At 39.2% G+C, this 14,096-nt stretch overlaps 2 protein-coding genes across 7 annotated transcripts in view; one reads left to right on the top strand and one right to left on the bottom strand.

Moving 5' to 3' along the window:
- The window catches only part of LOC126292316 (mitogen-activated protein kinase kinase kinase 11-like), a 576,187-nt gene extending 572,427 nt beyond the window's left edge, over positions 1–3,760 (bottom strand). Inside the window, exon 1 of the mRNA XM_049986253.1 lies at positions 2,324–3,760. Within this exon, the coding sequence (XP_049842210.1) occupies positions 2,324–3,188 (865 nt within the window). The 5' untranslated portion in view covers positions 3,189–3,760. The remainder of the gene's footprint in view (positions 1–2,323) is intronic.
- Positions 3,761–3,884: 124 nt separating this feature from the next.
- The window catches only part of LOC126292314 (pecanex-like protein 1), a 274,150-nt gene continuing 263,938 nt past the window's right edge, over positions 3,885–14,096 (top strand). For 3 of the 6 annotated variants that reach the window (XM_049986251.1, XM_049986249.1, XM_049986248.1), the window contains exons 1-2: positions 4,262–4,834; positions 5,144–5,334. In XM_049986251.1, the coding sequence (XP_049842208.1) occupies positions 4,682–4,834; positions 5,144–5,334 (344 nt within the window). In that variant the 5' untranslated portion in view covers positions 4,262–4,681. Of the gene's footprint in view, positions 4,835–5,143; positions 5,335–14,096 lie in introns of all 6 variants that reach the window. The other 3 variants (XM_049986247.1, XM_049986250.1, XM_049986252.1) reach the window with 3 other exon arrangements.

Genomic DNA, 14,096 nt, shown 5'->3' with positions numbered 1-14,096 from the left:
CTAACAGGGGGTGCCATGATGTCAACCAAGCTACAGATTACAGTATCTCATTATAAAATTCAAGAACTGAAAAACTATTGATCAGTTTGTTACAAACACATGTATACATCATAGTATGTATGTACGTAATATTATGTTATACAACACATTTTTCCTGCTCTACTACATATGACACCTGTTTTTATATAAATATCTGTCTATGGATTAAAAGTTGACAACCAGAAGAAAAGGTTTCAGATTAGATTCAGAATTTCATTTACTACCTGTAAAACATTTTACTTGACTGGGCAGGTGATTAGATATTTTTTTGACTGCATACAGAACTCATTTTACTGCCAATAACAGCTGTAGTATTCCAATATTGCAGCTGTGAACCTTAATTTCTCATCCATCTTTAATTCCAAATTTAATTTGTGAATATGTATAATTTGAAGGTGCAGTTGGAGTATATAACTTATCAGCTTGATAAGAGGCCTATATTCAATGAAGACAGGGCTCGAGCCTCACAGAAAGTAGATGGCTTTCTCTCTCTCTCTCTCTCTCTCTTTTTTTTTCTTTTACAGTTATGAATGTAGTAATCGTAAAAAAGCAGACACATTTAAATAGTATGGGATTGCTGTAGTTTTCCCTCAAAATATGGGCTGTCCGGCTGACAACTGTTTTAATTTATACTTAAAAAAATCATTTCTTCTGGATAGCTTTTATTATATAAACAAATAAAAATTAAAACATGAGTAGTGACAGTGGCTAATATGTTTATTTGCATTAAATTTAACGCTCTGTAGCTTTTCGTAAACTGACAGACCAGCATGCAGTCATATACACACACTGTAAACTGACTCATCATACATCATTTGAGAAATAAATCAGGTAAATTATATTATTAACAAGTAACTAATAACCATGAGTTTTCAACTCTTGAATTTCTATAATAAAGTACAATTTCTAACATAGGCTAGTTTAAGTAATTTCAGTTCCCTTAGGTTATGGATTCTTATTGTGGGTTAATGTGGTGAAATTAAATACATTACCATCTCAGTGGAGAAATAACACAGCCAAACAGTTGCAAATAATTATTTAATACTTTTATATATGTTTCGAAACCTCTAAGTATGACTTCATCAGACTGAAAATTTAAAAGCTGTAAAGTTAAAATTCGAGGTTGTAGTAGGCTAGTTGAAGTTTAGAGCAGACGTGATCAAGTAAAAAATCAAAAATATTCCAGCCTTTGGTACAGACACCTTCAAAGGAACAGCATGAGACATAATATATGGCTACTGAAAAACAGCTTTGTTCAAAACTGTATTTATAAAAGCAGCCAACAAAAGCAATATGTAGAGCAGCTTAACAGGCATCTTGAAAGATTTTTGAAAATTCTTTTCGTGATTTCTAGTGTTTTTAAATCTTGATATATGCTTAACTGACAGTAATCACATAAATTAGTTTCTTTTGTACCACCGCATTGCACAACAAGAATAAATATATGTCGTACTGAAACAGAGTGTTTATGACCAATAATTGTATCAATGAACTCACTCCCCCCCCTCCATTACAACAAAACTTTGCAAGTATCTCTGTAATCATAATGAGGAAGAAGTGGTAAACAAATATCAAATTAGTATAGGCTATCTGGGAATGCAGAGTCCCTGCTAAATTCTTCGTGTATTTTTATAATAATAAATAGAATAACACTTTTACTATACTGAAAATGTATAATTAATGACAGAATGTCTTCTACCAAGTAACTACATAAAATTGACATCTGCACATCTTTAGTGTGCAATAATGTAATTTTTGTAAAAAACTGTAAACTGATGGTAACAACTACCAAAGAATTATATGCACTGCAATATATGAAAGATATTTTTGTTTCATTGCAGGTTTGTTTTTCCTTCCTAAATGAAACTATTTTAAAGATCTCTCTGGCTTACTCCTAATCTATGGGACTAATTTCATACACACTATGCAAGGATCATTGGCACGTCAATTTTAGAAGTTATGTAGGCCTATTATTGTTTCGATTTGTTTAACATACCTGAGGGACCCCTCAGTATGGGTCTACAGAACAGGAAGTATATCTAATTTAACCTAATCACGTCACGCAAATGTATATGCCTACTTTTACTTGCTCTATAAAGCCCTAGATTTGTTCTGACCAAGGAATCGCCGAAGAACAATAATGGATGAATGTGTCAACACCATAGGAAACGACAGCAAGGCTTGTCAGAGAGCTAATGCAGTACCTCTTCCAATCCGACAAAGATAGTAGATACGGAACAATAAAGAATCGTTGTAGGTAGACAGTGGCAGCACAGGCACTCACCGTTAGAGGACTTGAGGTCGCGGTGGATGAGGGAGACGGGCGCGCCGTTGTGCAGATAGTTCATGCCGCGGGCAATCTGGATGGCCCAATCGACGAGCACGTCGGGGCGGATCTTACGGCCTGCCAGAACCCTGTTGAGAGAGCCGCCCCGCGCGTACTCCATCACCAGGCACAGGTTGGGCAGCTGCAGGCACACGCCCTTCAGTGACACGATGTTTTCGTGCTCCAGAAGCCAGAACAGCTTCGCTTCCTGGCGCACGTTGTCCAGCGTGACGGCGATGTCCTCGTCGGGGTCGTGGCGCGCCGCTTTGACGGCGACCTCCTGGCCGCGCCAGAAGCCGCGGTACACCTTACCGAAGCCGCCCACGCCGATCACCTCCTCCAGCTCCAGCTCGGAGAAGTTGATTTCGACGGGCTGCACAGAGTCGCCGATGACGCTGGCGACGCGCTCCGCTAGCACGCCGCCGTTGTTGGTGACGAAGTTAGCCGGGAAGATCCCCACCTTGTCGCCGATCTTGCCCGTCCACCAGCCCTCGTCACCCGAGATCTTGAAGTCTTTTGACAGCACCTCCACCTGCTCGCCCCGCCGCAGGCTGAGCTCGTCCTCGCCCTGGGCGTCGTAATCGTACAGCGCCGTCCAGAAGGAGTGCGGATCGGCGCCCGAGGAGGTGGAGCTGGCCACCTTGCGCGGCGTCGACGAGCAGCTGCTGCTGTAAGAGGTGGGACCGCCCCCGGGCTTGACGGGGCTGCTGCTGTTGCTGGTCTGTTGCGCGGTGCTCGTCGTGTACACGTCCTCGCGGCCATTGCTACTACAGTACGCCGCCGGTTTGCTGCGTTCCATGGACGTCGTCAATAGCGGAGGCATTCGTCGTCCCCGTTGCCGCCGATCTCACCGTCTTCGCTGATGGTATTATCGACGTAGCTCCCGTGGTCCTCGTCCTCTCCTGTTGCCCTGCCGCGGCACCACTGTGACGCCGTCGCAACAGCCTCCGTGGTTTCCGTCGCCGACCAAAACACACCGGCTCTAGGCACGTCTGCTCCCACTGCACCTTGGTCCGGAGGTGAGCACGGATACGACGAATTCGCACCGCTGAATCTGAACTCGCCGCACGAGTGACACTTCTCGAGCTGGTTTTGCTGCTCACAGTCCACAGAAACAACACCGGCCGCCGCCACCGCCTCCACCACCTCCGCCACCGAAACGACCCAACTGAGAGCTGGCCCACTTCTCATGGCCTACATTCACTGTCGTTGAAGTGAGACCACGGCACACGGAAACGTCACTTTTAGCACCCGCACATCACTACCGGTAACGCGCTTTCCCTCTCGTGAACGCACTCCCCGTGTTTGAGATATCCTACAAAGAAAATCTGCAAATAGAGAGCACTCATAGTAACCTGCTATTAACATCGGCCATGTTGGAAACGTTGACTGATCAGCAAATAGCTAGCCACTGACACCAGAGACAGAAGAGCGGAATGTATACTTAGTTCACGCACTCTGCCCACAGATGTCGCCACCATTCCTCAGATAGTAGCGTATATCTGCGTGCAAAGCTCATCAAAAGTTAACTTCCACAATACTGAAGTTGAACCAGTAATTAGTATATTTATAATTACGTGATGTTTATGTACTACAGAAACACTTCGCAACACACTGTAGTGAAAGTATTGTGGTATAAAAATAGTTTAATAATATTTTTAAAGAGTACTATTCTAATAAAGTGCTTTGTAGGAAAGCTTATGTGGTTAATTGCTGCAGGTGTTGATAGTTTTAGAGCTAGCGACACTATTGCTTCCTATGTTGAACAAATTATGTTATAAACATATCTCTAGCTTAACTCAAATGCTATGAAATACTTAGGTGACTTTATAATAAAATCTGTCTGAAACAAAATGAAGTTATACAAGCTGTATTTATTGTTTCACTTTCACAGTAAAAATTATAGCTGCTCATAGCTTACTACCTAATTTTGTAAACTAAACGTTTCGTGCAGTATGCTATGATGGTAGCACGTGATATTTAGTTTAAAACTGTCTCTCTCTGGTTGTTCGCTGTATCCCACCTGATGGCAATTAGCTGTTATTCGATTCACATCATATATTTACATTCCGACGATCATGTTTTTGCAATTGACAATCTACAAACTTTGTTATCAATGCATGGATATGACGATCAAAATAGGGTGTGACAAGCAATAGCATTGGTTGAAATTCACCCACGTGATAATACAGAGTTCAAGATGTCTGCTTGGGGAAGACATCGATTGTTCCATCAGTGTACGGCAGTCTTGAATGTTCCGTGAAATTTGAGTAGCCACAGCATGAAAAATGCCCCAAAAAATGAAAGCGTGTGAATATGGGATCCCAAACGCTTGAAATTCTTCGTCAGGGTGTATGGGCTTCACTTACAGGAGGCTGGTTTTACGATCCACACCAGGATATATTCTGCAATACATTTCATCTTTATGTTTGGTTGTTCCTGCTATGTCTACCATTTACGGTGTACTTGGTGAGTGCTGCTCAGAATGATACCATGAATCAGCCTGTCCTTTTCTCGCTGATAGTTTTAAATATGATTAAGTTAGATTGTGGCGAATACTAGATTTGAAAGAGGTCAGGCTATTTACCAGAATAGTAAACTGTTTTCTGCAGTTGATTGGTGTTAAAACTGTCTTGTGAAAAGCAAATAAGTGTTCTATGGCATATTAGCTCTTTCTGGAAGAAGTGTTTCTGTTTGTAAGCGATTGTGAGCTTTCCAGTTTTTAGTTTTTGATACATCGTATCATCTGCAATCTCTGAAGTGTCAGTTTCTTTACAGTTTTTTCCACCTACACTAACGGCATGGGCGGGATATTGCACTGCAATTGCTGCCCTATTTGGTGTGCTGAAAGCAACCAATATGTGGCTTCATCATGTGTATGACACTTCAGAATGTGTGCGTGAAGAGGAGTTCGATGCTCGCGACGGATGTCGACGACATGCAGAGGATGTGACCTTCCGTTCAAGATTGTGAGTGCTGTTATTTTTCCAGTGTGAAATAATGTGGTGTGACAATCATATTCGAAGGCTTAAAGGAATGATTAAATAAGGAAATGTGGTTCTGCTTTGAGCAAAAACATTTTTTTTTCTGTTTTACTACTCATACATGTTTCGTAGAGGTTTCTCCATCGTCAGTGGGTTTTGTTTGTTAGATATCATATTTTAAAGTTGTTAAATAAAAGCGACTGCAGAAGGCAAAACTTCTCCGAAACGTTTATAGGCAGCAAAAAGAGAAAAATTATTTGCACAAGCGAGAACCACATTTCCTTTTTACATATTAAGAAAACGCGGACAACAAAAGAAGCTTCGATCACAAAATGATTGTGAACAGGTTAACTTTTCAAAACAGTCACCTCTCATCAAAGTCGTAGGTTGCTATTTGTTTTTCAGAGTAGTGCATATTTTTCTCCCGGGGCTGAGAAACGTTAATTCGGAATACGTAATATTATGTGATGAATTATGTCATGAAGTAATTGACTGAGAAACAATGTTAATGCGACGTATGAATAAACAAAGCAAATGATTTTAGGTTCAAATAATTCTTTCGTCACTTTTTTTTTTAAGTTCATTACCCAGTATACTGTTTTCGTCCTCATTAACGTCACTTGTTTGGCATCCTATACAATTTAGTATGTTGATGACTGTGTAGAATGTGAACAAAGTGATTGGTTGTTGTTTGGTGAGATATTGGTGTTTGTTTTTTAATAATACTGTATTCAGAAGTCATGAACTGACGTACTTTTTCAATATGATTGCACTTGAAAGACGCTGACATGTCATCTCAACTCGTTTTTGTGCAGTTGACTCAACAAGTGACGAAATGATGAGGAGGAAATATTAGTACACACTTGCAGATAATTGTTTTGGCTGTGAATAACAACACCCCTTGTAGGATGTAATGTTATTTAATGGAGAAACAGATTTATAGGCTTACTAGAAGTCAAGATGAATGTTGGAGCATTCACTAGTTAATGTTCGACTGTTGAGTGTGTAATAACATGTATACATTTGTTGCATTAATGGGAATTTAATGTTTATAAAGTGTAAATTAGCATTTATGTTGATGCTGTATAGTATTACTCTTGGCACCATGATCCTCAGTGTTCTCTGTGTACACTAGTTTTGCAGATGAGTCTACTTAGTAAGAGTACAGTATTTACTATCCCATCTACTATATTAGTGCAGTGTTTTCATGTTTCATGCATTGCTGCACTGTGTTATTGTTTTGTTGTTGTTGCCTCTAGTCTGAAGACAAATTTGGTACAGATCTCCTAGGTAATCAATCCTGTGCAAGACTTTGTCTCCGTGTAGCTACTGCAACCTACAGGCATCTGCACTTGCTTACTGTACTCAAACCTCGGTTTCTGTCAGCAACTAACCCACTTCCATTACCAACTTAACGATTTGTTAATGTCTCAGGATTTGTCTTATTAACAGTCCCACACATTTTTGCTTTGGACATTTTAGAGGGTACAATGCACTCACCTCTATTTTTCTTCAGTTTTTGTTAATTTAGAGCTTTCTTCTTGTTGTTGTTGTTGTTGTGATCTTCAGTCCTGAGACTGGTTTGATGCAGCTCTCCATGCTACTCTATCCTGTGCAAGCTGCTTCATCTCCCAGTACCTACTGCAACCTACATCCTTCTGAATCTGCTTAGTGTACTCATTTCTTGGCCTCCCTCTACGATTTTTACCCTCCACACTGCCCTCCAATACTAAATTGGTCATCCCTTGATGCCTCAGAACATGTCCTACCAACCGATCCCTTCTTCTAGTCAAGTTGTGCCACAAACTTCTCTTCTCCCCAATCCTATTCAATACCTCCTCATTAGTTACGTGATCTATCCACCTTATCTTCAGTATTCTTCTGTAGCACCACATTTCGAAAGCTTCTATTCTCTTCTTGTCCAAACTAGTTATCTTCCATGTTTCACTTCCATACATGGCTACACACCAAACAAATACTTTCAGAAACTACTTCCTGATACATAAATCTATATTCGATGTTAACAAATTTCTCTTCTTCAGAAACGCTTTCCTTGCCATTGCCAGTCTACATTTTATATCCTCTCTACTTCGACCATCATCATTTATTTTGCTCCCCAAATAGCAAAACTCCTTTACTACTTTAAGTGTCTCATTTCCTAATCTAATTCCCTCAGCATCACCCGATTTAATTTGACTACATTCCATTATCCTCGTTTTGCTTTTGTTGATGTTCATCTTATAGCCTACTTTCAAGACACTGTCCATTCCGTTCAACTGCTCTTCCAAGTCCTTTGCCGTCTCTGACAGAATTACAATGTCATCGGCGAACCTCAAAGTTTTTAATTCGTCTCCATGAATTTTAATACCTACTCCAAATTTTTCTTTTGTTTCCTTTACTGCTTGCTCAATATACAGATTGAATAACATCGGGGAGAGGCTACAACCCTGTCTCACTCCTTTCCCAACCACTGCTTCCCTTTCATGCCCCTCGACTCTTATTACTGCCATCTGGTTTCTGTACAAATTATAAATAGCCTTTCGCTCCCTGTATTTTACCCCTGCCATCTTTAGAATTTGAAAAAGAGTATTCCAGTCAACATTGTCAAAAGCTTTCTCCAAGTCTACAAATGCTAGAAACTTAGGTTTGCCTTTTCTTAATCTTTCTTCTAAGATAAGTCGTAAGGTCAGTATTGCCTCACGTGTTCCAACATTTCGACAGAATCCAAACTGATCCTCCCCGAGGTCTGCATCTACCAGTTTTTCCATTCGTCTGTAAAGAATTCGCGTTAGTATTTTGCAGTCGTGGCTTATTAAACTGATAGTTCGGTAATTTTCACATCTGTCAGCACCTGCTTTCTTTGGGATTGGAATTATTATATTCTTCTTGAAGTCTGAGGGTATTTCGCCTGTCTCATACATCTTGCTCACCAGCTGGTAGAGTTTTGTCATGACTGGCTCTCCCAAGGCCGTCAGTAGTTCTAATGGAATGTTGTCTACTCCGGGGGCCTTGTTTCAACTCAGGTCTTTCAGTGCTCTGTCAAACTCTTCACGCAGTATCGTATCTCCCATTTCGTCTTCATCTACATCCTCTTCTATTTCCATAATATTGTCCTCAAGTACATCGCCCTTGTATAAACCTTCTATATACTCCTTCCACCTTTCTGCCTTCCCTTCTTTGCTTAGAACTGGGCTGCCATCTGAGCTCTTGATATTCATGCACGTGGCTCTGTTTTCTCCAAAGATCTCTTTAATTTTCCTGTAGGCAGTATCTATCTTACCCCTAGTGAGATAAGCTTCTACATCCTTACATTTGTCCTCTAGCCATCCCTGTTTAGCCATTTTGCACTTCCTGTCGATCTCATTTTTGAGACATTTGTATTCCTTTTTGCCTGCTTCATTTACTGCATTTTTATATTTTCTCCTTTCATCAATTAAATTCAATATTTCTTCTGTTACCCAAGGATTTCTAGCAGCCCTCGTCTTTGTACCTACTTTATCCTCTGCTACCTTCACTACTTCATCCCTCAAAGCTACCCATTCTTCTTCTACTGTATTTCTTTCCCCCATTGCTGTCAATTGTTCCCTTATGCTCTCTCTGAAACTCTGTACAACCTCTGGTTCTTTCAGTTTATCCAGGTCCCATCTCCTTAATTTCCCACCTTTTTGCAGTTTCTTCAGTTTTAATCTACAGGTCATAACCAATAGATTGTGGTCAGAGTCCACATCTGCCCCTGGAAATGTCTTACAACTTAAAACCTGGTTCCTAAATCTCTGTCTTACCATTATATAATCTATCTGATACCTTTTAGTATCTCCAGGGTTCTTCCACGTATACAACCTTCTTTCATGGTTCTTAAACCAAGTGTTAGCTATGATTAAGTTGTGTTATAGGAGAAAATTTAGGGGTTGCTCAAAACTGGCGAGGAACTTTCTGCTCACTTATAGTTGTATGAACAATCTGAGCATAGCACAGTGAAACAGTATGAAATTCAGCAATATCACTTATTGTTCGACAGCACTATTAGTTGGCAAAGGTTAGCAGTAACTGGATGGAAAATACTACTAGTGTAAAGTCATGATTTGTGCTGGTTGTGGACTAGAGCCGGCTAGTGAAGAAAAAATGTGTGCCATGTAGCTGCCTTCTTCTACTAATGGAAAACCCCTAGGCAGTGATTAAATACTTAAATGAGTGCTCATTGTGTATGGACATTCTTGAAAAGACACACGTACTTTCAATACTACTGCTGCTGCTGCTGCTGCTGCTCCTGATTCCTCACGAGCAGCTTCTAATTAAATTGCATGCTAATGGAGTATCATCTCAATTGTGGACTGGATTCACGATTTCCTGTCAGTAAGGTCATAGTTGGTGATAGCTGACTGAAAGTCATAAAGTGAAACGGAAGTAATGTCAGGCATTCCCCCAGGAAGTGTTACAGATACTTTGTTGTTCTTGATCTGCATAAACAATTTAGGAGACAATTTGAGCAGTCCTCGTAGAATGTTTGCAGATGATTCTGTCATCTACCATGATGTAATGTAAGCTGATGGTCAAAATGAATTGCAAAATGATTTAGACAAAATATTTGTGTGTTGCAAAATGTGGCCGTTGACTCTAAATGATAGAGTTTGAACTCGTCCACATGAGCATTAAAAAGAATTCGCCAAATTTCAGTTACATGATAAATCGCCCAACTCTGCAGGCTGTAAACTCAACTAAATACTTCAGGATTACAATTACAAATATCTTAAATTAGAATGCTCATGTAGATAATGTAGTGGGAAAAGCAAGGAAAAGACTGTGATTAATTTTCAGAACACATAGAAAATGAGACAGATCTACTAAAGAGACTGCTTACACTGCACATGTCTGCAGTGCAGTGTGGGATTCACATCTGATAAGGTTGATGTAGGACACCGAAAACACTCAAAGAAGGGCAAAATAAGGTAGAAAGTGTCATGGATGTGATATATGAATTGGGGTGGTGGTAGTCATTAAAGCAAAGGCGTTTTTTGTCGTGGCAGAAACTTCTCATCAAATTTCAATCACCAACTTTATCAATCCTCGGGTGTGTGAAAATATTCTGCTGGCGCCTAGCTGCATAGGTAGAAATGATCAACATAATAACATAAGAGAAATCGGAGCTAACACGCAAATATTTCATTGTTAGTTTTTCGCACACTGTGTTCGGAAGTGGAATGATAGAGAAGTAGCTTAAAGGTGGTTCAGTTGAAACCATTGCTAGGCACTTCATTTTGAATTGCGGATCTATCTTGTAGATGCAGATGATTTATAGTGACTAGCCAAAAGTGTGATGTGTTAAAGGAAATATGCTATATAAGCAAAGTAGAGATGAATGTGGAATCGTTCTAGTGATGACATGGGCTTCTTTTTTCCTTCATCCTTTCTGATATCTCTTTGTCACCCTATTGGGAGGTTCCAGTTCAGTTATTTTTAATTTTTCCTTGTCGTCCATCTATCTGAGCATTAGCTTGCTACATTTAACACAAATGTTTTTACAAACTACTTCTTTACTTCTGTAGATCTTGATTTCGACGTTAATAGTGTCATATTATTGTAAAATGAATCTTTGGCCACAGCAGTTTTGGATGTTATCACTTGCATATTTCATCAAGCACCCAAATATCTGATTTCCCATATCTTACTGAACTCTGTGCTTCCCAGGAAACATGTTGACATTAGTTTTCAAGCTCTTGCTCTTTTACTAGCTAAAGTACACACATTTATACACACAACCCTACAGACATCCAAACACACACTCCTGTGACAACGACGAGGTTCTGTTTATGTTGTGAGGTTTGCCATTTATTTTTAATGCTTTAGTGCTTGTGTTTTAGACTTCTTTAATTACTTCTTCTGTGTAAGTATTGAATATCGATGGTGACAGACAATATTAGTGCCTAATTCCTATTATGATATTTACATGCTTTTGTATGCCTGTACAATTACTACATTCTTGCTGTATAGTTGGTGAATTAACCTTCTGTCTGTAGTCTACTGTAAGACTTTTGGGGACTTGAAAGATGTCTTTCTGGTGTACATTATCAAACACTTCATTTTTGGCAATGAAAGGGATTAGAAGTGCTCAGTTCACACTTAGTCAATATCTTTCCAACAGTTATTCAGAGGATTAAAACAACCTTGCTTTTTCCTGGTCCCAAATTTGACAACTGCCAGCTCCACCATGGAGCCTTAACTATGGTACTTCCTTTGTATAACCTGCCACATATTTCAAGATTTTCTCTATAGTTCTGACAGGCCAAAAATTTGTCATCTTCAACTTTTGTAGTCCTGTCTTCCTCGGTTGTGTGTAATATTACGGTATATTGACAATTTTTACGTATGGACCGGCTGACAGCAACTGAATAAAACACAATTTTAGTGCCACACGTGTTTCGCCTTTATTTTCTGCAAGGCATCATCAGTGGCAGGTTGCGTGGACATATTACGCTCCTGTTGAATTTTTTGGTGTTGTTCTTCTTCTTATGAATGCCAATTTGTGTTTTTTTCCCCACATTCCACAGCACTATGAACTGAACGCTTGTTTCAATGTATTTTTGATCTTTCATGGCAGTTGTGTGTAGGAACTGTCACTGTCTCCTATGTTTTAAATCTTTGTCAGGTGAGATACAAAACAGTTTTGTGACATCGTTTTATAGACCCCAGAGCAGAAAAATGGGGCATAATTACAGTTTACACAGTGTGTTACCTTCTGTTCCACTAATTCATACTGACTGGAAGTTTATATTATGAAGCAAAGATTGTTTAGGTACTAAAAGTGTATAAAAAAATCAATGTCTAGCACCAGGCATTAATGGTAATACCTTTATAACACTGGCCATTTAATAACTGGTTCTGTTTCATATAAATGTCTTGTTTATAGTGTTTTTATTATAAGACTTTATAAATGTAAACCACCCACACACAGACTGTCTATTCAGAAATTAATCTGTGATTTTTCAAGCAGAAATCATTTCGTTTGTGGAATTCCAACATTGTGTCGGCATAAAGCACCAGCAACTCTATTTTTTAATTTTTGTTAATTTCTTTTTCCCTGGATCAACTAACGGCCACATCGAGGTAACTATTTATTTCTCTTTTCCTTCACCCTTCTCCAGAACACTCTAAGTTTCTCAGAATAAGCTCTTGTCCTCTCATTTGACACTTTGGCTCCAGTTATTTTCATATTCGTTTCATCTTTCTGAAGACCTCTGATTTTTTTTTTTTACTTCTAATCTGAATTTGTCTCAGTTGAGTAAGATATCCTATTCACTGTGCATAAGATATCCTATTCAGTGTGCATTTCTTGTAAGTCCTTCCGTGTCTTGCCTTTGTCTGCTTTACTGTGTTGGAAGAATGTGTGAATCTTTTTTGTTAATCTGTCTTCCTTTGTTCTCACTAGATGTCCTTAAGAGTGTAGTGCATCTTTTCCTGATCTCATCTGTTGTTTTAGGGCAGAATGAGAATATTTCCGTATTTAATCTCAAAACCCAGTTGCCATCTTTGTTCTCGATTTGACCTAATATTTTTTGCAAGATCCTTCTTTCTGTCTCCTCCAGATCTTGTAATGTCAACTTGTGTCCTGATAAAAATGAATGTTTCTTAACCAAAAAGGATTTTGGTTTTACAACTGTTGTATAGTGCCTTAATTTAACATCTTTAGAAAAACATTTTTTTGTGCAGATTTCTCACTTTCATACAAGTTCTTTTAATTTTTTGCTTTTGATTTTAATTGAATATTTTTCACTTTTTCTGTTTAGATTTTCACCCAGATATTTAAAGTAATCTGGTTTCTTGATGTTGTGCTGTTGCAGCTTTGTGTTAATTGTTGGTTTGGCCTGGGAAGACAAGTAGTTTTTGTTCATTTGTTTCCTATAAGGGAAATGTTTGAACCATACAGACCTGTCAGGAGAATTATGCTCTGGTATAGTCTGCTTTTAAAACATCTCAAAACTGTGAGCTGAAATATGCTCTATTTGCCACTGCAATCCTTGCCTTAATCTGAATTTCCATTCTATTGTGCTTGCTAAAAATTGTTCTCAAATATTTAAATGTCTATTCTTGCAAAAGTTACTTCAGCTGTCAATGGGGTACCCTTATAGGGAACCTTGCTCATGACCATGTACATAGTTTTCTCCTCGTCAATTTGTAAACTTGCTTCCGTTGCAGTATTTCCATAATTGTCATGAGCTGCAAGTCCTCTTTGCTACAGCTTGGTAGAACAATACCATCCATATATGCAAGTGGATTTATTGTGTTATTACTCAGTTTTGTTCCAGCTAGGTTTAATTTTTGGTTCTCCCTATCTTTTCTAAAATTAAATTAAAAAGTATGTAATGGAGATAATGTACCTCGTTGTCTAAGGCCAGTTCAGCTCTAAAATGCCCTTATATTAATTTAGTGATCATTGCTACACAATAGATTTCCTCTAAACACATCTGTGCTAGATCTCCCAGAGGGTTTGCAAGTAATTTGTGAGTATGTGCTGGACCAACCTGGACCTCCGGCCCTTGCAGCACTACTTTCCTTTCCAGGCTGCAAGCCCATTCTTCTACTGTTCTTTTGCCCTCCTATGCTTTTCCAATTGGTGGTCTTCTTGCTGATGACCACACCTGGATTTGGCTTAAGATTTTAGACATTCATGACTCCTCCTCCCCTCTGGCACTTTACACCTTCTCTCTTCCTAAACTACATGGTCCCCATTGTTGTGTTTTTTCCCAATGCAG

This window comes from Schistocerca gregaria, chromosome 9, assembly GCF_023897955.1.
Source record: "Schistocerca gregaria isolate iqSchGreg1 chromosome 9, iqSchGreg1.2, whole genome shotgun sequence".
NCBI lineage: Eukaryota > Metazoa > Arthropoda > Insecta > Orthoptera > Acrididae > Schistocerca > Schistocerca gregaria.
This window is presented reverse-complemented; position numbering and strand designations above follow the sequence as displayed.